The sequence below is a fragment of the Coptis chinensis genome, chromosome 3 (genome assembly GCF_015680905.1).
Source record: "Coptis chinensis isolate HL-2020 chromosome 3, ASM1568090v1, whole genome shotgun sequence".
NCBI classification, from domain to species: domain Eukaryota; kingdom Viridiplantae; phylum Streptophyta; class Magnoliopsida; order Ranunculales; family Ranunculaceae; genus Coptis; species Coptis chinensis.
Genome location: NC_141458.1, coordinates 18,695,135 through 18,717,782, shown reverse-complemented (window position 1 = coordinate 18,717,782; position 22,648 = coordinate 18,695,135). Strand labels below are relative to the sequence as shown.

The 22,648-nt window shown below is 36.3% G+C and overlaps 4 protein-coding genes across 6 annotated transcripts; all 4 read left to right on the top strand.

Annotated features, from left to right (window-relative positions):
* Nucleotides 1–292: 292 nt before the first annotated feature.
* LOC147508438 (uncharacterized) lies at nucleotides 293–2,836 on the top strand. Of its 2 annotated transcripts, XM_086600971.1 has the most exons (3): nucleotides 293–433; nucleotides 1,931–2,035; nucleotides 2,255–2,836. In XM_086600971.1, exon 3 carries the CDS (start codon nucleotides 2,293–2,295, stop codon nucleotides 2,593–2,595), a length of 303 nt encoding a protein of 100 aa, XP_086457097.1. In that variant the 5' UTR covers nucleotides 293–433; nucleotides 1,931–2,035; nucleotides 2,255–2,292; the 3' UTR covers nucleotides 2,596–2,836. The 2 variants fall into 2 exon arrangements, with proteins under 2 accessions (XP_086457097.1, XP_086457096.1); XM_086600970.1 differs by lacking the exon at nucleotides 1,931–2,035.
* A 353-nt stretch (nucleotides 2,837–3,189) lies between these two features.
* LOC147508437 (uncharacterized) lies at nucleotides 3,190–5,813 on the top strand. 2 transcript variants are annotated; one of them, XM_086600967.1, is made up of 6 exons: nucleotides 3,190–3,330; nucleotides 3,399–3,642; nucleotides 3,730–3,865; nucleotides 4,352–4,443; nucleotides 5,041–5,164; nucleotides 5,510–5,813. In XM_086600967.1, exons 1-6 carry the CDS (start codon nucleotides 3,237–3,239, stop codon nucleotides 5,597–5,599), a joined length of 780 nt encoding a protein of 259 aa, XP_086457093.1. In that variant the 5' UTR covers nucleotides 3,190–3,236; the 3' UTR covers nucleotides 5,600–5,813. The 2 variants fall into 2 exon arrangements, with proteins under 2 accessions (XP_086457093.1, XP_086457095.1); XM_086600969.1 differs by lacking the exon at nucleotides 5,041–5,164.
* A 2,455-nt stretch (nucleotides 5,814–8,268) lies between these two features.
* On the top strand, nucleotides 8,269–21,129 carry LOC147508436 (uncharacterized). The gene is given in 20 exon segments (XM_086600964.1): nucleotides 8,269–8,406; nucleotides 8,486–8,987; nucleotides 9,341–9,860; nucleotides 10,075–10,314; nucleotides 11,700–11,791; nucleotides 12,616–12,825; nucleotides 12,905–13,309; nucleotides 13,728–13,906; nucleotides 14,139–14,232; nucleotides 14,309–14,365; nucleotides 15,189–15,323; nucleotides 15,457–15,528; nucleotides 17,082–17,195; nucleotides 17,480–17,641; nucleotides 17,750–17,878; nucleotides 18,743–18,844; nucleotides 18,926–19,008; nucleotides 19,467–19,580; nucleotides 20,402–20,946; nucleotides 20,949–21,129. Coding segments are annotated over 19 exon segments (3,783 nt in total). The 5' UTR covers nucleotides 8,269–8,406; nucleotides 8,486–8,504; the 3' UTR covers nucleotides 20,996–21,129.
* A 2-nt stretch (nucleotides 21,130–21,131) lies between these two features.
* Nucleotides 21,132–22,547, top strand: LOC147508435 (spindle/kinetochore-associated protein). Its single transcript, XM_086600966.1, has 5 exons — nucleotides 21,132–21,357; nucleotides 21,432–21,527; nucleotides 21,604–21,726; nucleotides 22,015–22,054; nucleotides 22,218–22,547. The coding sequence occupies exons 1-5, from the start codon at nucleotides 21,232–21,234 to the stop codon at nucleotides 22,286–22,288; spliced, it is 456 nt and encodes a 151-aa protein (XP_086457092.1). The 5' UTR covers nucleotides 21,132–21,231; the 3' UTR covers nucleotides 22,289–22,547.
* Nucleotides 22,548–22,648: the final 101 nt, after the last annotated feature.

The following is a 22,648-nucleotide window of genomic DNA, read 5'->3' as shown; positions in this document are numbered from 1 at the left end:
CATTATCGATTGTGTGATTGCATATAAAAAATAATTGCTCACGAACATCTTATTCGCACTCTCACAACGGGCATGCACCCAAATTATTAACAAACACATCTCATATCAAAATCGTACATAAATTGTATCAAGAAGTGTTGACACATGTCTGTTTGTAATTTGCATCCAAAAACAGGAAAACTCCACCTAGTCACGCGTTTTTCCCATAATTAAAAAAGAGAAAAGAAGTCGATGAAAAAGCTGTGAAACCGTGAGCACAGTATTATAACCTTGTTGTAATATAAGGCCGTGAGACACGGAGAAGACGAATGAAGAAGAGAAGAAATAATAAGAAAATAGAATAACACTTTCTTTTCTTCATTTAAACTTCTTTCCTTGAATCGCCATCTTCGCATACATACCTTTTCTTCACCATCAATTATTATTATTATCTGTAAGTCTAATTTTCTCTCTCTCCTCTTAAGTTTTAACTAGATCTGACCTGGTTATTCTTATATTTTATGATTATTTAAATGATAATTACGTGTTTTTGTGTTAAGATTAACAGATCTTAATGAGATTGTTTGGTTTAAATATTATAATGAAATTGCTCTTGGTTACATTGTCGTCTTCAAAAGTTTGCAACTTTTGGGTCATTTAAGCTGCATCTTGCTACAACATAGCTAGAATGGAGAAGAAATGTTAAGCAATCCTTAAATAAGGAAATTGACGAGTGTAAGGCAGGGCTTTAAGTTTGATAACATGGTTTTGATTGACTACACATAGGATTTTGTCCTTGTCAACCAATTAACTACAACACAAAGCTAATGTATTACCCATTGAGATCTGAGTGTTTCGTTGTAGTGCCTTTTAGGAACTTTTTTTTTTCAAGGTAGCATTTTGTAATGTGGGAACGTATTACCTAGTTTGTACTTAGGAAAAGGAGACGTGGTGGTGGTGGTGGTGTTTTGGGGGTAATGTGTTGTCCATTCATCACAAAGGGCTTGGGTACACTGGATCCGAAGTGAAAGTAATTCCAAGGGTTTCATTAAGTTTGTTCTAGATATAGTCTTAGGATCTTAGCTGGTCGTGATGCCACTCATATAATAAGTGTCGATACGTAATGAACAGGGAATGCTCATCTGTTTTGGGTGCTCGTGTTGTGACGTGATACAAACATTCCCTGTTTCTAATTTTTTCTTTCTTTTAGATCTTTTATCTTGTCTCTAGTGAAACATCTAATAAGTAGTTGATGAAAGAGTTAGTGCATTAGCCATGTAACTAGTAATAGTGCTGTTTTAACTGGCATCCTCGGTAGGTTCGTGTAGCGTACAACAGACTGATAGAAGTATAAATCAGAACATCAGACAATAGACAGAAATTTAAGAGTAAGTTTAGACTTGATGTTCTCTACCATCCTTTTTGACCTAGCATCCCCCTTGCAATCCTTTTTTTTCCTTCTGTAGTTGCACCTAAATTAGTTTCTATAGCAGCACACCTAAAAGAAAAAAAAAAAAAATTCAAGTTTCCTTTCTATGAAAAAAGAGAGATTTCAAAATCCTACTATCCGAAAACAAGGTCAGAAGTTTTCCATTTTCTAGTGCTTTACTCAATTACACACCGTAGAAGCTATCTAAATATGTTCTACAACAAAAATATTAGCACAAATGTTTTCTGTGTTTAATTACTGTTTGTTACAGGTCTTCTCATATTAAAAGTTTTCGTTCTAAGCTCCAAATAAAAGCCATGAACTTTGAATCCTCTTCCCTCACTGTTTACCTCATTTGGTTTGTAATATGTTCATCATATATGTATGTATGTGCTCCTTAAGTGTAGACCCCAGGTGATTTGAAACCTCTTTTGATTTTCCCTCATTACACTGCCTCGTTAATTTGTAGCATGTTCATGAATTAATCATATATCTGTGTTAATACTTTGCAAAACTATCCAGAGAATCTATTGCTGCCTCTATGAGAGCTCTAACTCCACGTGTGGTGAATGTGGATTTTTAAGCTGTTTGTTAACTAGTCGTTTAGAGATTAGACAACTTATCCCTGTAAATATCTTTCTCATACTCTCTTTCCCTTTATTGTTTATTAGGCTTTACCTTTGCAAACTTTAACAAGATAATATGCATGCTATCACAATGAAAAGGCTGATTTGTCTATATGTAGAAAGAAAATCTTCTAATGTTACTCTTCATTGATATCATTTCATGATGCATACCAACTTGACCAGATGAAGGCTTAGTGATATTCTCTATGGCTGTGTGCAGGATTTTCAGAGGCTGAAGCTGAAGGGCCAAAATAAAATATGGTTCTAGACAGTATATCTTCTCCTCACAGGAGAACTCAAACTCCATTTTCTTCATCTTCTTTCAGGAAACAATTACTGACCCGCGAGGAGTTGGGCAACTGGGCAACTCTTCTTAAACGACATCGTTTCCTTTTAACCATGATGGTTGTCCTACTCTTTTTGTGTACTATTTATCTCTACTTTGCTGTTACCCTAGGAGGCAAGGGAACTTGTTCAGGAATGACGGGTGCTGAAAAGGCATTGTGTCGAATTGAGGTGGCCAAAGCATCAGTGGGCAAAGGAAAACTGAAGTTCTTTTAGCATTAAAAGCTAACCATATTGAAACTGTCTCACTACATTATTTTGGGTCGATTTTTAAAGTTTTGGTTCCCCCTTTGTCTTAATTTGTGATTCCTTGGGGTATAAAAGGATTTTAACTTTTTTTTTTCCTCTTCTTTTCAATTTGTTCATCCTATGTACTTTTAGATGTTACTCTGGGATAATGCTCCCTGTAATGATCCTGATTGTAAGGTAAAAATGCAAGTTTTTCCTTTCCTTCGTATTAGAATCCCAAATGCAGGTTTTCATTCTCATGCTGACACACTTGGCAAGTGCATAATGCACATAAACACTGGATTTTGGAATAGGTGATCTGGTTTCTTTTGAATGATCTCCCTAACCGTCGGGTATATAAGATTTTCTTCTTGTAATTATTATTATCGGATGATAGATACAATTCCACCAGCAGTACAAAATCTGGTTGTGATTGAAATTGAATGTTCCTTTGGAAATTATTCCCACTAATAATCAAACACGTTCATAATCCAGCAACTTGGGTAACTTTGATTTTGGGCAATGTTAAAACCTGATCAAATCCGACCCATATGAACAAGTACAAACATTCTTCACTTTCAAATCAACTTGGGTAACTTTGATTTGATAGAATTTCAAATTGTGAAAAAATGAAGAAGAAAAAGAAGGCCACAACTACGGATTCCAAACCGCTTAAGCCACGCGCAAATCGTTCAAAGAAACGAAATAGAACAAAAAAACGAGGTAGAAACTAAACCCTAGCTCCACTTTCAAATAACTGTTCAGTAAATTATCACATTTTTTACTTGCAGTAAAAAATGCTAAAAAACAGTCGTTACTTGCAAAACAAGGAGTTAGTCCACTAGTTGAGAAATACTGGTTACAAAGGTACAACCTATTTTCTTTGTATGATGAGGGGATTAAAATGGATGAAGAAGGATGGTTTTCAGTCACTCCAGAAGAGATTGCAATTAAACACGCTGAAAGGAGTGGCAGTGGAACCGTGATAGATTGCTTCACTGGCGTTGGCGGCAATGCAATTCAATTTGCTAAAGTGTAAGTTTTCTTGCATTTCATACTATTTTGTTATGTTGTCAATTTGTTTGTTACGCTTTTATTAAAAAAAATTAATTATAATTTTAGGTGTTATCATGTCGTTGCTATTGATATTGATCCAAACAAAATTGGATTAGCTATTAATAATGCAAAGGTGTATGGAGTGGAGGACTACATTGATTTTGTTATTGGAGATTTTTTCCAACTTGCTTCGTCGTTGAAGGTAATGTTTACGCTATGAATTCACTTTTGTCTGTATTTTGATTGCGGTTGCAAAAGGGTGTTGGATTGTGTCTGTATTCGGTTGCTGTAATTGCTTTAAGGTTTAAATAAAGTTATGCAAGTATTGAGAGAGCAAAGTAGGCCAAGGGTTTGAGGAAATGGAACTGAGATCTTTGATTGAAAATCTTAATATCTTATACAGATTTCCAACAATGTGAGTGATTTGAATGCTGTGAAATGATGTTAGTTTGCTTATCCGATGGCGAAAACAACTTCATTCAATTCATGTGCTTGTTCTTTTTGGCACTACTTAGATCATCTGTGCATTGTTATTCAGAAACCATAAACATTTAGAGTAGGCCTTCTCGTTCTTGTTGTGTTTGGGATATATTATATATTTCCGATAACTATTATTTTTTCGTTACAAATGTACATATAACTCATTTATATCCTCATTTAGTTATATTTTCTATCTATTTTCTTGTAGGGAGACGTGGCGTTTCTTTCTCCACCATGGGGAGGTCCAACTTATAAATCCTTTGGAAGTTATACACTTGATCTTCTCAAGCCAAAAGATGGGTATGTGGAAATACCTTTTAGTCCTTTGTAATGCATATTAGTGTATTAGTATGAGGAAACTAATTAGTGATGAAAAATTTGGAATTTCCTCATGAACGAATGAATGACATGTGCTTAGAATATGAATTAAGCATTTAAGGGTTAATCCTTAATTGAAACCTTTACTTAGATTTATTTATGCAATACGCTCTTGGAGTGGACTAAAAGTCAATCAAGAGAAAATGAAGAGAGGGGGAAATTAGCATCAAGAGGTAGCGAGTAAGTTTGACTGCAGCCCTTATTCAAGATATCCGAACCAGTTCTTTGATGGCACTTCTCTATAAGATGACACTAACAGTTATGTGCTTATTCTGGTCTATCTGAAGTAGAGCTATTTATTAGGTTTAGCTGTGAGTAACGAGTCCATGACTAAGTAAAAGAAATTATTTTGGATTTCTTATAGAAGTACTAGCAGCTACACGCTGTAGTAGATACATTTGATGACAAGTTTTTAGTACTTATGGAAACTCTGGAGCACCAATCCTTTCTATCCTAGAACTCTAGAAGTAATTAGCTTAAAAAGAAACATAACTAAAACTAATTCCATTCATTGTGCAGATATTCAATCTTTCAAGAAGCCCAAAAGATAACATCAAATATTATCATGTTCTTACCTCGTAATGTGGACATAAACCAAGTGGAAGAGCTATCTTGGTTATCCTCCCCTCCCCTTAATCTTGAGGTATTACCTTTATTAAATTAAAACTGTTTTTAACCAACGTGATGAGTTCTGTATGCTTGAAGTATTGTGTCGTTAAATCAGATTTGAGATATAACTGCGTTCAAATTGTTGTGCTAGAAAATACGATTATTCTTGGATTTGGATCTTCAAAACATATTTTCTGGTCCTCGATAAAACAATTCATTTGCTTCATAAAAAGAGGGAAGAACCAGAAAAGTTTTCATTTTCAAGTCATTCTTGCAGCTGAATACCTTTTGACAGAATTTTTTAAAGCTGCATGCATTTATGTTTCATTGCAAATGATATATTGCTTCCTAGGCTTGGCTAATTCTAACATGCACGCAGGTTGAAGAGAACTATGTTGAGAGTAGATTGAAAGGCATAACAGCTTACTTTGGTAATACTGCAGTTGTTCCAGGGGGGGTTATATCCTAATTCCGGTCACTTGCAAATGTCTGACGTTGGTGACCGTCCTGACTGTATCTTCATCATTCATCATATATAGTAGTTTTTGAACTTCCTTTTGTATGTAGTACGTCAGTGTATTATAAGAATTAAAGTTGGCTCTAAGGTTAGATGTGTGAACTTATAGTATAACTTCCTGGCGGATGATAAAACATGTTGGTAATATCTTTTGGTACCATGTCAATTTTTAAGTTTTGGTGCTTTTTCTTGACTCGATATCGTCTCCAAATTGCCTCTTAAAAGGTTAAGCGGACTATTATAGCCTAGGTGAGTAGAAACAGTTGGATTAGAGTATTAAAACCCATTATTGGCAGAGGTTGATCAAACTGTTGGTTTGAAGAAACTAGTGACATTTTTGGGTCGCTACTCCCTAGTGTACTGATTTTAGTCTTCATATATTGACGGTTGCGCTATGACTTGCATTACACTGTTGCTGGTCCTCATTTCTAGTGGAGGTTGCTGGCAGCCAGAGTTAGCATTAATTGGGCAATAATTTTGGTACTGGATTTGCTGCTCTGTATCTTGCCAACAGCTGCTGCTGTTAAATTGTAGTGCTGGAGTTGCTGCTCCATAATTGCCATAAAATAGGGCTCAAAAACACAGTCCGAGCAGTTGTTTATTAATTCTCATAATCTAATGAATGTGCCCTAAGAAAATAAAAACCAAAAACCAACAACACATATAGGTTTTCCCAAGACTTCTGGCATCTGAGATCACAAGACTTTCTGACAGAAAATAATTTTCAGGGATGGTACTGGTACCTTAAAAGCGGTCATGACAGAAAATAATTTTCAGGGATGGTACTGTGTGTTGACCAGTTTATGCTATCTACCTTAAAAGTGGTCATGCTAATCAAAGGATCTCCTAATCAAACACAATTTCATTTGATATGAATAAGGTGTTTCGAAGTTTTGTGATATGAATAAGGTGTTTTGAAATTTATTCAGCCTCTACCTCTTTCTAATAGAACTGGAGCCAATGCTGAAATTAGCCAACCAAATATTTTCCCATTTCTTATATCGTTTGGTTTTCTCTATACTCAATAATATCTTACCTTAATAAACACTTTCAATTCCCTCCAATACCTCATTATTTTCCTTTTACTGAATATTTCAATAATTCACCTAGATGATTAAATTCTAATTTGTATGATCGAACATACTCCGTCAAAGTTGTATCCTCCCTAATATATACACAGAATCATGATTCTAAAATTCATGCAAGTGTTATGTGTAAGCTCATACAATATTTTTTTTATGTCCATTCTATTTTTTTTTTGCATGAAAGTCGTATGCTACAGACGACGGGCTCAGCCCCATACAATTTCAGAAAATTAGTTTAGAGGAGTTAGTTATAAATATTTAGTAGTCCTAAGACTCCTCTTAAATTTGTTTATAATTTAATACCCCAATTTGATCAGAATATGGAACTAACCACCTGTTATCCAACTTTTACCAGGAAATAGACGAAAATATCCTCACTTGGAAACAAACATAACCGACTATCTACCCAGTAACATAGTGGGATACAAAACAAAAAATTGAATTTCACACAAAAAATTTATTTATAACTACCTGCCTTCACATTTTAAAATGCATATAATGAAAAGAGAGCATCTAGGGTGCATCAGAGTGTATGAGTGCGCAGGAATGAGAGCCCTTGGACAATACTTTTTTTTGCAATACACCAAGACTTGTGTGCCTATATGAGTGGCCCGATGCTATAATGACTGAAAGTACACCCTCACACACTAGCTTTTCGGTAATGAAAAAACTAAAAATATTATGCCTCCAATATTTTGTGGAGGCATTTGACACTAGTCGTTAAGTCTAAACTCCAAACCACTAGACACTAAACCCAAAATCTTTATAAAATAGACCCTAAGCCTAAATCCTAAACCTTAAGACACTAAACCCTAACCCTATAAACTAGACCCTAAGCCTAAACCTTAAGACACTAAACCCTAATCCCTATATCCTAAATTTATAAACATTAAACTCTAAATCAACCCGTTTCATTTAATAGTAGTTAATCAAACCCACAAAATAAATAATCAAATGCATTTTGTATCTGCATTTTAAAATGCGTGGTGTGTATACATTTTAAAATGTATAATTTATAACGTGGTGCATATGCATTTTAAAATATATAATTTATAACATGGTGCATTTGTATTTTGAAATGTATAAGTTTATAACGTACACATTCAGATGAAAACAGATAGTGTCAAATTTAACTTTTGGAGCAATACACGGTACTTTTTGCTAAATTCTATTCAAACCCAAAATCTACTATTTTTGTTCTAGTAGTTATTTTATCTAAAAGTAGTTATCTTATTAAATATTTATTATGGTAGTTATCTTATCTACAAGTAGTTATTTTGGAAGGGTGAAAAAGAGAATAATTTATATTAAAAAATAACATGTGGCACCTGGTCTCGAGTCAAAAGCTTATATTCTAAATATTTTATATAAAAAAACACTTATGGCGAACAAAAACAATGTAGGGGTATTAAAACCCAAAAAAATTATGGATAGGGTTTTAGAGTTGTTTTTTTTTGAATGAGACTCTCTATCCCAATTTCTTGCATACAATTTCCATTGCCACCGGGCACTACATAGGTAATTTGTGCACACGTGAGCCGCACGTTTTTTCCATAAAACATAATTAAACCCTTTCTTCTTCTCTCTTCACTCTTTTGCGGCCAACATAAAAAAAAAAAAAAGCTCCACCCTCTTTTCCCTCTCTCTATCTCCGTTCAATCCGTACTAATCCCGGTAAATATATTAATTACGTCATTTTTATTATTTTAGTTTATCTGGGTTAAAGGTTTTAATTAAATTAATTACTGTTCAGGTTGAATCCAGGACTCGAAATGGACACAATCGTTTCAACAATAGAAGAAAACGAGGACATAGGTAACACGGTACTCTTCCGTTACACAAACTCAACACAAGAAGACCACCAACACTTATGTGCAGTAGTGGGCGCAATGTCACAAGAATTAAAAGACCAAAAACTCCCCTTAACACCCATTACTTATTTCGGGGCAACTATTTCGTCATTAGACCGTCTTTCAACTGACCCCAACCCAGCTGATTCGGTTATTACAGCACTGCTTACTTTTTTATCCATGGTTTTGCCTCAAATATCGGTGCCGGTATTGAGGAAGAGAAGGGCTTTTGTTATGGACCCGGTTTTGAGAGTTATTCGTTTTGAAGATATGTCGGTTGGTGCGGTGAATGCGGGATTGAAATGTGTTTCACATGTTCTTGTTGTTAGTGAGAAGGTTAATTGGTTGGATATATCTAAGGAGTATAATGTGCTTCTTGTTTTCGTTACTGATTCGAGATCAAAGGTCATTTTTTTTTTTTTTTTTAATTTGAGTTGAATACTGAATATGCTAAGGTGGATAAAATATCGTATATTTAGGTTAGATTAATGTAGGTTTAGTTTGGGTATTACTTTATACAGTTAAGTAATGGAGTTGCTATACCTATGCAAGCTATAGCTGATATGTGTTAGTGATAATTCATATAATTTTGTAGTTAATTTCATGTGAAGGTAAATATCCTTGTGTGAGATGAGTTTGTTAGGATGCATATAATTATCATACTATGTCGCTTGTTTTATTGACATTAAGCATTTACGTAGAGATGGTCAGTTCACTAAGTGTACATATTAGTAGATAAATGCTTAATCTATTAACAGGTTAGAAAGCAATCCCATTCATGTCTGCGTGACATCTTACAAAGCTTTCAAAGGTCAGCTGTACTTGCTCCTGCAAGTGAAGGGATTACTTCCATTTTTGAAAGATTTCTTCTGCTTGCTGGTGGATCGAGTTCAACTGATTCTGGACCAAGGAAAGGAGCTCAAGAGGTGTTACACATTTTGGACGCTCTGAAAAACTGTCTTTCTCTTATGTCCATGAACGCAGTCACAAGCATCTTGAAGTACTTCAAGTCTTTATTGGAGTTATGCAGCCTCTTGTCACAAGGCTTAATAGCAAACAGTTTGCAATTACTATGTCTTAGTCCAACTTCAGAAGTTGCTTCCGACATACTTTTAGACCTGTTGTGTAAATTAGCAAAATCTGCCTCAGAGGATGAGAAATCTGTGGATAGCTTGACATTTACTGCACGATTGCTGGATGTTGGTATCAGAAAAGTTTACTCCTTGAATAGGGAAAGCTCTGTGAAAAAGCTCCCGTTCATTTTCTATGCACTTGGAGGTTTGGCATTTAAGTTATTTTAGTTTTCTTGTTATACATATTTGTCCTTTCGTTATTTACATCCACACTCCTCAAAAGAAAATAATAGTGTGAACATAAGTACAAAAAACTAAGATGGGAACACCTTTAGTTTGTATTCACTTTGGTTCTTATCTTTGCAAGATAAAAATGTGAATTGAGAATGTAATGACCATTTCTGTTCATCTCACGACAGAGATTTTGGCCTGTGAGCATGAGGAAGCTGCTTTTGCTGCTATGGAAGCATTAAGGGGCCTAATATCTTCTTGCATTGATGGAGGCCTAATAAAAGAGGAAGTTGAGCAGATGAGTGATGATGAAGCACCAACTACTATTGTGAAAATATGTGCGAATATCGAAAAATTACTCGATGATCGCTTCAGTGCAGTCTGGGACTTGTCATTAAAGGTTGTCTCAGTAATGTTTGATAAATTAGGTATGCTTAAACTGTTTTGTTCTCTTTCTTTCTCGTTCTTTCATCTAAACTGTTTTGGTCTATGCTTGTATAATCTGAAAAAAAACCTTTAGCTCTGTCAAGTATGATTGTACTTCACTCAAAAATTTAGAGACAACTTAACTTTTTTATCTACATACTTATATCTGTGACGTTGGTAATAGCTTAAGTATATCCATGAGTACCAATTTCTGAATTTTTTGTTTCGGTTCTGGACGCACTTGTTGCAAACAGTGGTGAAGGGCCAAAGAGCACCAAATTGTGCTGGAGGCTTGCGTAAATACATCTGGTCGATAATAGTGCTCTCCTTTGACATTATACTTTTACAGTAATAGTTACATACCTGAATTGGTATTGGTGGACATATGTGTTTCAGTGGAGACCAATGAACAGTACCTAGTTCTGAAATGTTTATTTTGTTGTTGGACTCACTTTTCGCTGTAGTGCATTAACGTGCGCTGGAGGTTTTAGGAATGTCAAAGGCATGGTAATGTGTCAGTTTTTAGCATAGGTGAAATGTCTGGCTTGCCCTGAGCACTAGCAACAACTAGTCTATATTATATCAAAGAAAGTTAATTCAGAAGTATTATCTTTTGTGTTTGTCCTGCCCAATTTAGTTGGCCCTGCTATGTTGAGTTAGTCTTTAAGGCTTGCATTTTGTACATTTACTGTACATCTACATTTATTTATATCCATTTGGGTCAATGTGGTCGAAAATATGTGATTGTTTCTTGTCCAGCCGCCATGGAAAAGAACACTAGAAGGATGTAGGATGAAAATTCCATTAAGAGATCTCCAATTTCCACACGTCTTTCACTTCAAAACTATATCATGATTACGCGATATCTTGATAATTATTTTCAGATAATTATTTTCAAACAAGGTTTTAAGTTGTGTGATGGAGAAGGTCAGACTACAGGCCCATGATTTATACACCACCTCAAAATTACATTATTCCATCTCACCATAAGATCCTAGAATCGAAGACTTCGTACGCACATGGGACACCCAGCTGCAAATGGTTGTCTTGTCACTTCACGCAATTTGCTCAACTTTAGACTGTTTGTCTTCAAAGGTCCTTCTGAACCATTCCAACCGTCAGTTCCAGCATGTAGCGTTTATTAAAACTTTTCAAAACGGTTGACTAGAAACTAGTACAGGGGTGATACCACCATAAAGGTCTGACACCTGAATGAAATTGAGTACCAACACTAGAAATCTTTCACCAACTTGTAATCCTGAAAACTGTGTTGAAGTGTTATTTTTCACATCCTCTACGGCTTGTGATTGTTGTTGTTTGACAACTAATATTTTCTAATAACATTCTTTTATTGCTATTAAAAATTGAGTTTTATCAAATCATGCAGGGGAGTTTTCCTTTAAACTGTTGAGAGGCACAGTCATGAGTTTGGCAAATATGCAGGATCTGACAGATGAAGCGCTTCAATATAGAAAACAGGTGATATTACTTCATACTTCCTCAGTTCCTCACATCCTTTAAATTTCACTATTGTTTTGCATTTAGCCAACTACATGTGATGATACCATTTTAAGTTCATCCATTTCATTATTTTGATAGATTCAGAGATCTATGGTGCAATTTCAGATTTCAAGAATGCACTTTGTTGAAACAAAGTGATAAATATCAAACCCCTGATTTTCTATATATTTTACCGACATATAGGTTATATAGTATGGTATTTTGATATCAAGGAAAATGCAAAATAGTTTGTAAAGATTAGTGGACATATATATTAGAAAAATCAATATTGAACATCTGATATTCTCGTTAAGTCGGGATATTCTCGTTATCTTTCAACATTCTTGTATATCAATATATATGTCTTCCTTGAAGTCATCATCTCTAATAATATCACCCCCTTCTTTTATCAAAAACCAGTCATGCTTGCATTAGAAAATCTCTTGCGAAAACTGTGTTTGTAGATGGGGCGATAGGCTAAGGGTTTATGAGAGAACTTGTAGATAGGGTGAAATCTGAGGAGTGACTTTCAGCCCCTGTCAAGTTTCTTTCCGAGTCCCAAATGAATTTACTTGTTTACTCCCGCGACTCCAAACAGGTAACTCTAAGGTGGCTGACTGTTAAATCTGTAAAAGTAAATACCCCTGTGATGAGTTACCTGAATTTCTACTTTCTATTTCTGAAGTTGTACATTGTTGTTTTTGTTCTTCCAAGTTTCAACTCTGTCATTAAATCACCCTACTGTAGTACTGTGGCTGCTTGATTCAGTGGTGTTGACTTCATCATGTTTTGTTTTTCTACAGCTTCATGAATGCTTTGGTTCAGCTCTTGGTGCGATGGGACCGAAGCGTTTCTTAGTTCTTCTACCCCTTAACCTGGAAGCTAAAGACCCATCTAAAGCCAATGTGTGGTTGTTTCCTATACTGAAGCAATATACTGTTGGTGCTAGTTTAAGCTTCTTTGGGAAGTCCATCTTGGGCAAGGTTGGAGAGTTAAGACAAAAGTCTCAGATGGTATGAACCTTACCATTTTAGATTGATTGTGTTTTCTTTCTTTTATGTGGCCTAACTGTATGCATCGTATGCTTGACAGCTTGAGCAAGAGGGACGGATTTATTCTTCAAGGAGTGCAGATGCACTTATATACCCTCTATGGTCCTTGTTACCTGCCTTTTGTAATTATCCTTTAGACACTGCTAGTAGTTTCAAGGATCTGAAGAAAGGATTGTGTGATGCGCTTCGTGATGAGCCTGATGTGCGTGGCATAATCTGTTCGAGTCTACAGATTCTCATTCAACAGAACAAAAGTTTGTTGGAAGAAAAAAATGATCTGCTCAATGATGACATAAGCATTGCTGTACAAAGAGCTAAAGCAACTTATACCCCTCAAGTTGCAGCCGAGAATTTGAATGCACTGAAGTTAGCTGCTCGCGAATTTTTATCGGTATTATCCGGCGTCTTCATGAAATCAACAACTGATAGTGGTGGATGTGTGCAGGTATTTGCATATGCTTGTTACCTGCTTCATTGAGATAGATGTATTTATTGCATGGATTTCCCTTGTTATTTTTCTTAGTTCAAAGTCAGCTCACAAGTTTCATTGTATCTTTAGTATTCACACATTCATATAGGTATGTAGTAAAGTGTATTTCGTGATACCCCTCAATTGACCCACCTGGAAATGTTGATAAGAGCTGATCTTTGTGTGGGGCAGTCTCGTCACCTGCATATAGACAAAATCACATAGTTAACAGTGAGGATTGAAATTTTGGACATTGTAAACTTTTATCCATTCATCATATTTTTTTGTAGTTACTAAAAAAAAGGATTTCCGATGATCCCCATGGCTGTGTTATCCTTAAGAACCATTATTTTGGCTTTGAGAAGTTTAGTAATTCTATTTGTACCGTTTGCAGTCCACAATCGGTCAGTTTGCTTCAATATCAGATAAGGAAGTAGTCAGGGGACTTTTTGAGCGTACAATGGTTAAACTTCTGAAGGTGACTCAAGGAGCTGTTAAAGCAGAGCTGTCTGCAAACTCCAGTTCCACGAAGATTGAGAACTCGGCAAATGGAAGTTCTCCGTTGCTAGCAAGGTGTGTGTGTGTGTGTGTGTTTCTTCATCTTTCTTTTACTGTACCTTTTTAAAATTTTATTTTACGTAAATAATCTGGCTGTTAGTGGAAAATGAGAATGACATGTTTATATTTTTGTTGTTCGTCACTTTTCATGGTACTTGTTTTTTAATCAAATTGTTTATTCATGTGATAGTTACCATTTACTAGTAGAAATCACATAACCAGTATGTTTGTAAAATCGTACTTGCAGGGCACGCCTTTTGGATTTGGCCATCTCATTTCTTCCTGGGTTGGATGCCAAACAAGTTGATGTACTATTTAGCGCAATAAAGCCTGCATTACAGGTCAGTCATTGTTGTAATGTAATGATTCCACTTCATTGTCAAGTGCAGACATCAGTAAAGAATCTTTGAATTGCAGGATGATGAAGGTTTGATCCAGAAAAAAGCATACAAAACTCTTTCGTACATCCTCAAGGTAGTAATATTTATCTTTTCATCTCTCTTTCTCTCTCTCTCACATGCACACATAGAGAAAAGATCCACACACGTACCCAAACAATAGTATCAACTGTAAGTAGAGGCAGTTTGCCCCTTTGATAAAGCGTATAGTCAAACTTGGTTCTATCCATACGTCTCGCCGAAAGAAAGTTTGAAATTAGATAATTGTAGTTTTGACTGTGGTTTATGAGCCCACTCTTACAGACTGTTACTTTGTTCGGGTATAAACAGAGGCTGTTTCCTCTTCTAATATAGAGTAACATCAATTGGAGATGTTACACACACACTAACACTCAGATGTTAAATAGTCTATCAAAATTGAGTACAGGCATTGATTGCTACCAAGGCGTATACTTTCTCCATCATCCCTTGGAACCTAGCCATGCATCTGCAGGGGCATGCCATTGGTTTGACCATGTGCTGGGGTGCAAAGATTATTATTTTGTTATGCGTTTTCCATAAACGTAAGGGATCCGGAATAAGAAGCGTATAACCACTTAGCAACTAGCAAGGCAGGATACAAGTCCCACTTACAATGTGATAACTACCCAATTTACTAAATCAAAGAGCTGAGCACACAACAAGATATATTTAGGAGACCTGTAAATACCCCGTTCCGCCTTGACCAATGGTAGAGTGCACTTTTGATGTTCCCAATTGTATAAGTTGCTTTTTATATTTTGGTGATTGATGGGCCAATTCTATAATGTAATTTCCTGACAAGCTTGTATAAATTACGTTTGTTCTATTCATTTGTCATACAAGATTTTTAATGTGACTGTTCTGAATTGTATGATCAGGAACTAGATGAGTTTATCTCGGCTAATCTTGACGACTTACTTCAGCTGATGATTGAAGTGCTACCATCATGTCATTTTTCAGCCAAGCGCCATAGACTAGACTGCTTATACTTTTTAATTGTCCACATATCCAAGGTTATTGACAAGATCCACATTATTTCTATTAGATTTATGATCTTGATGTCGAATGATAGTTTATAGTTTATACTTGATCTGTGTCTCCGTAAGTATTTTATTACAAAGCATGAGTTTCTGTCTATGTTTGCAGGATGCATCACAGCTAAGGAAACAAGGCAGCATGAGCTCTTTCTTAACTGAGATTATACTTGCCCTGAAAGAGGTAATTTCTTCAATATATCTGGACAAAAAGACACAATTATGGATTTGTGGTTCTTATTTTAAGTTCATGATCTTTTATACATTATCATGTAAAGAACTTGTCTCGTCAGTCTTCACTAACCAATTGGACTACACAATCATAGCTCGTGGAGGAAGAAACCCTTTTCATTTTGTTGGGGCATGTTTATTGTCTTGTTAAAGAATGGGTATAATAGAGGTGCAAAGTTGCAGACACATAATATACTTAACGTAATACCTTTCCCTGGTTAAGTAATAACATCTTCCTTTTGTAGGGTATAAGGGTGTTATTACATCTTGCGACCAGGGGCTGAACCAGGACTTTATACCAAGGGGTGCTACTTGAGTTCATAATAAACTAGCCTTGATATAAACTAAGTATATATAGTATGTTAACTAGTACAAATAGTATATAACTATAATTATTAATATTGTTTTGTTGAGAAAATGTGTGTGTGTTTGGGGGGGGAGGAGATGGGACAGCCCCTGTTAGCCTTGCTTTGGGCCTGCCCCTGCTTGAGACACCAATTCCCTTTTGAGCTAAGTTACATTGACACGGATATGAAGTGTCTGACATGGCGAAACAAAAAAATTGAGGTATATCACATTACAATGTGTTGTATGGGCCCGACACGGACACTTGGAACACGGATTATTTTTAAAATATGGTGTGTCCATGTAACATAGCTTTTGAGGTACCCAACAATATGTTGCATAGGTACAAAATTACAAGTATGTGTGTGACTCCAACACTGATTTTGAAATTTGCATTGTGGGATTCAGTTGCACTTCAACAATTTATGCAAATGGCTGTGATGGTTTGGGAATGTTTGATGATATAAGAAATAGTCTTATTTCAGGTTAATTAATAAAAAGAGGACCAAGCCACAAATAACTGAATAAGATGGGTGTGCTCATTTGGTCTTGTTACAGACTCACAACATAGTGAACAGATACTTAATCTGGCTGGATACCCAAAAACTTACTGCTTTTGCATTTTCGCTCCCATTTAATTGAGAACACGAAAGCGTAAAACATGTGGATCTACTGCTAAAATCAGAGATGATAACAGACGAATGTTTCCCAGCCAAGAAGTATGCCCTTTCATTGTTGTTATAGCACACTTTTGTTGCATTTTCTTAAAAAGTGTCAGTGCGAATCAAATGAGGATTCAGTACAGTACTGAGACGCTTTAGGTTGCTAAGGTCAGAAGTGCAGTATGCTTTTCTTATGCAACTTAGATTTAAAGCATGTACCTTGCAGGAAGGTGTTTCATTAATATTGTTTAAATGTGACATATTTTAGTGATCGAGAGTGTTTTTCTGTTTAAGAATGTACAGCATCACGCATGCGGTTCTTCCCCCCATACTCGCCTGAAATTTGCTTACCATTTTCCATATTAGTGTTTTCTTGACACTGGACTTGGTCCATGCTTTCCCAAATATTATGTAATTTCCTTCTGTTCACACAGTGTATAAAGCTGTTTAGTGGATATTGTATGCTAATTTATTTACTGACTTTGGAGACACTCTTCAGGCTAATAAGAAAACAAGAAACAGAGCTTATGACATACTCGTTCGAATTGGCCATGCTTTTGGAGATGAAGACCAAGGTGGAAGGAGGGAAAATTTGCAGCAATACTTTAACATGGTATGGATTTTGGGAAACTTTAATTCACTCTTTCCTCTTCTTCGAAGTTGTCTACTTTATTTCTTGATAGTCATTTATAAGCGAAAAAGTGATGTTCAAAGTAAACAATTATGGCATTCTGCAGAAGGTTTTTATTTTTAGTATTTTTTGTTTTTTGTTTTTTATTTTTATTTTTGTTTTGGTTTATTAATTTAGTGTTTTAAAAGGCATACCTCCTCTAATGAACTTGGATACAAAATGATCTCAAAATCCTTATGGTGGCTTAAAACTATTGGTGATCTCAGGTCGCTGGAGGTCTAGCTGGTGAAACACCTCACATGATCAGTGCGGCAGTCAAGGGTTTAGCTCGCTTGGCTTATGAGTTCACGGATCTTGTATCTGCAATTTATGACTTACTTCCATCTGCGTTCCTCTTGCTTCAGGGACGAAACAGAGAAATAATTAAGGTACCTTGTATAATCTTTATTTCATTTTTGATGGATTTTGGTGGAGCAATTACTGCCTACTGACTTGTCTCCCTTCCTCTTTCACTTGCCTGATAATGTTCCTTTCAGGCTAGTTTAGGCCTCGTGAAGGTGTTGGTGGCCACGTCACAAGCAGAAGGGTTGCAAACACATTTGAAAAGCTTGGTTGAAGGACTGCTGAAATGGCAAGATAACACAAAAAACCATTTTAAAGCCAAGGTTTGCGATTCTTCTTTTTGTCCCCACTTATGCTTGGTTGTTGTATCACAAGAGCTTTTGGGATCTGTAGCTTCTGTAGGGAACATTTCTCCTTTCTCCATGATTGATCTCTCATATTTCCCCTTAATTTTCTTCCTGATCAGAAAATATCCCTCATATTTTCCTCAAAAAGGTTTATGGTCTACTGTTAGAGTGGATAATTTAAATTCTGGTAGTAAAAGTTTTCTTGGATGTTGTCTTTATTTGGTTCAGCAAGGAAAATAATGATGAAGGCCAAATCTAGGTTTGATATTTCATTTGTAAAAAATGAAAAAAGTCTGTATTTATCTTGTAATATCAGGCAAAAAAGTTCATTATAGCTCTGCTTGGTACAATGGAAACAACTGCATAGCAAGTCTCGAATTATTTTGATGTATAATGGGCTTTCAGAAATTAACCTGTGGTTGTTTCCTGGTATAGATATTGTTCCAAAGTCACGCCAAAGTCAATCAAATTTTTGTATTATGGATATACAAGTGAAGTTTTGGCTGCTTGGCTTCTGCTATTATTTGGATGTGGGATCACCAACCAGGAAACAACCAGTGCCTTAATATATCTTCTTCTTCTTGGTTAATTTTGATTTGTTTCTTTGCACTGTAGTTTTAGTTTCAGACTATAATCTGGGCCCATGCATTGGCTATTAAGATTGTTGAGCTTGTTTGTCACAGCTTTTCCCTTACTGTCAAGTTTGAAATGGTTGGGTTCTATTATGGTGTTTAAGAAAAAAAAACTTTGTTAAAACAAATCTTAACTTTGATATCATGGGATTGTATTATTCACAGGTTGAAGAATATTTTATTTTATTTTATTTCCTTGGTTTGCCAGGTCAAGCACCTTCTTGAAATGCTTGTGAGGAAATGTGGTGTTGATGCTGTCAAAGCAGTGATGCCTGAAGAACACATGAAACTCCTGACCAATATTAGGAAGGTTAGGAATTTCTGATGTAGAATTTGTACTCTATCGAAGCTTTTGGTTTTGAAGGACTAAAGGTCGTCAAATAAAATACAGGTCAAGGAGCGGAAAGAACGGAAACTTTCAGGCGATTCGGAGGTGGAAACTAGATCTGTTCATTCTAAAGCAACAACATCCAGGTAATATGTTTGCTTTGTATATATCTGTAAGCACAGATGTATCTTTGTGTGTGCGTTTCTCTGAACTATGTAAGACACATTGTCCTCTCTTGACAGAGAGGAGGGTGAAGCAATAAATTTTGTGGTGGGTTTCCTCTTTTTTTTTGTCTCCCTAGATCTAATTTAGTTTATAACTTAATGTTTGTTGAGTACAATAGTGCGATAGTGCTAACTCAAAGTCAGTGGTTTAGATATTGTTTTATATCACAGCCGCTGGATCAAAAAAGATTCAGTAGCAAGGTTGGGGAGTATGTATTGGAATCTTTCTATTGGAGTCGTGTATTTATTCCATTTCTCAACCTTTCTGTGTGTTTAGTTTGCTGTCGTATGGTATGAAGTGATTCTTCAGCTGTGAGGATTTCTTTTTTATAAATCTTGTTTGCAGAGTCTTTTTTATGGTTTTATTTGAACATTTTCAGGTTAAGCCGATGGAATCATACAAAAATATTTTCTGATTTTGGAGACGAAGACGGTGAAGATGACGATGAAGCAAACACTTCCTCTCGCTTCAACTCCAAAGCTTTAACATTGAGGTCAGCATCTAAATTTTGGATTCCACTTTTTGTATCCATTTGGTTGTGAAATCTGTGTTCAGGAACAGAATAATGTAACATGGGATAATTTCAGAAATGAAAAAGTAAAACACCAAATGACACAATCTTGGAGTTCACATGGAGAAGAGTCATCTTAGATTTTCAACCCGTAACTTCTCTCCACGTGGGCCTAATAATGTGCTTCAAATATGCAAATTTTCATTTGTCCTAGTGTGATACCCCTGGGAGAGGAAAAACGCCTAGCCTGGGTATGGCTGACGGTTGCGCCATGGTGTGATCCCACTTCGTTTAAGTGGCTGTTCAAAGATCTTGGTTATGAGTAATTGATCCACCAACTCCTAACGTCGAGGCCTTTTCCGGATCGTTTGGCTGTGGGGTTGGTGAGAACTCCACAGTTAAACGTGCTTGGGCAGGAGTAGTTTCCAGGATGGGTGACCTCCTGGGAAGCTGCTGTCTGGAGTCCGAAAACCCCACACTGCTGGAAGTCCGCAGTGGCTAAGTGGGGACAGTATCGACGTGGTAGGATTGGGCGGGTCGTTACACCTAGTAAGCGGCTCATCATAAAGGTTACCTATGTTTTTGTAAGCCATTTATTATATTTTACCTTCTCTAACAAACGTTAGTGTCCAAAATCAGTTAGGCTGTCCTGAAGACCAAAAACCTGTAGGGATCAGAAGGCTAGGATATAAAATATTAGGTTAATGTTTTCTTAAAGGCAGACTGTAGGATGTTTATTAGTGGAGCTTGTTCTCATCTTGTGATTGTAACTTGCAATTTCCTCCAATTTATTATCTAAATAGGTCAAAGCAAACCCGTCGAACCTCTGCTGCTAAGAGCTTACCAGACGACTTGTTTGACCAACCGGAGGATGACCCACTCGACTTGTTAGACCGACAAAAGATCAGATCAACGCTCCACTCTGATAAGAACCGCAAAAGAAAACAAGAAGCGTCTGACGATGATGAATTTGAGATCGACTCAGAAGGCAGGATGATTATTCGTGAGGGAGGAAGACCTAAGCGAGAGAAGGCCAAAGTTGACCCTGACGGAGATGCTGGAAGCCGAGCAGGCAGCAGCCGTTTGTCTTCCAAGTCTTTGAAGAAGCGGCAGAAAACATCAGCTTCTGGGTGGGCGTATACTGGGAATGAGTACGCTAGCAAAAAGGCTCGTGGGGATGTTACAAGGAAGGACAAGCTTGAGCCATATGCTTATTGGCCGCTTGATAGAAAGATGATGAGCCGTAGGCCAGAGCATCGGGCAGCTGCAAGAAAGGGTATGGCAAGTGTGGTGAAGATGACAAAAAGCCTCCAAGGGAAGAGTGTTTCTACCGCACTCTCCATGAAAGGGGTCCATTCAAGAGAAAACAGAAGAAGCATGGCAAGAAAAGCAAATAGAGGGGTGTTATCATTCTTTTGTAGCTATTATTCTGCCCATTTGTGGTTTTTGTGCTCCTGAAATGTTCATTTTATATTTATGAGCTTGAAATTTTGTAAGCGTTTCTGAGTTCAATGTAGATTATTGTACCCTACTTAAATCGAGTGGACCTACATATGGGCCCAAGTAATCTATTTAAAGTGGGCCGAAATGAAAGCTAAAAAAGAAAAAAGCGCGACTCTGATTTGAAAATTTGATGGGGCAGTCTGATCATCATCCAGCGATGGACGATCTGGTGAATCTGTTAAACGAGTCGAACCACCGTCTCAATCTCGTCCAAAACAAACTCGACAAAGAATTCCAACAGATTTACCCCGACAATGTACTACTACGTGCTGGTTTTATTTCTCTTCCTCGACCCCGTTTTTTTTAACTAATATATGTATAATGTTGCAGGCGAATCCATTGAAGTTGATTTCTCGGATTAAGAAAATAGAAGAAGATGTGACTAACATGAAAGTTGGGTGCCAACAACTTCTTACTTCCAAGCAGGTTTAAACCACTTTACTCTTTTAACTTTCCTTGGATTTAATTTTAAATGCCATTTTGTCAAACATATTGTATGCAGAGTTTAATTGATACCGCTACTACAACCCTGGTTGGGAATAGGAGTTTAGTGCAACAGCTGCAACCATCATCTGGGATTCCTCTCACTACTGATGACCACCCAGCTTACACTAACTTAAAACAGGTATTTCATGTTAATAATCTTTGAGACAAGTAATTTTTTGTGGGTTGCATTTTCCAACTGGTGCCTACAGTATTTGCATCATTTGCCAGCAAGCAACCGATATTTAATTCATGGCAAGGATTTTTTTTTTTAGTTTCTAATGACCTGGCGGAAGTCTTTGCCTCGGTTATTTACACAATTCACCTTGCTATATTTTATTGAATCTTTCTTCCATGCACAAATGTTTCCCTTTTTTTTTGTAATTTGTAAGGCCATGGCTGAGACTCATGGTCATTTTGTTTTCTGCAGATCATTGATGAGTGGACAGTTCAGTTCAGATCAAAGACAGGTATTCTCCCCTCCCTTTTAAAGCATAATGCTTTGTGTTGCTTTTAAGATGAAGTGCATTGGTGTGTTGGAAAGAGAAGGAAGGCAAAAAAAGAAATGCATTGTTATAGGTTGACTGATGATATAATTTTTAAGTGAGGAATGTTTCTTTTTGATGATTACAGGTGAGAAGCATGACTATGACTCAGAAGATATCAACCAGCTACTGTTCTCAGCGGTTGTTAAAGGAGGTTAGGGAAGATATTGTAACAAAGTCATGTAAGTGCTAACACAGAATGTGTTCCCATTCCTGAATCTATTTGTATGTAAGTGGTATATTAAGCACTTAAGTTTCTTAACCATATGACAGTGTAGTCCATGATTAAGTGTGCGATGCATGTAAAAAAGTCCTAGTTTTGAGTCTGGATGCTTGAAGCTTTTACCTAGAAAGTTGCTTTGGATTGTTGAAGTGAAGTTTATAATTTTGAAATGACAAACATCAAACGTATAAAGCAGCGTAAGCTATATACTGACAATGAATGTGTAAAAGAAATTGGAACCCATAAAACTAATAAATCTTAAAGCAAAACTTGTAAGAAGTGAAATAAATTGAACA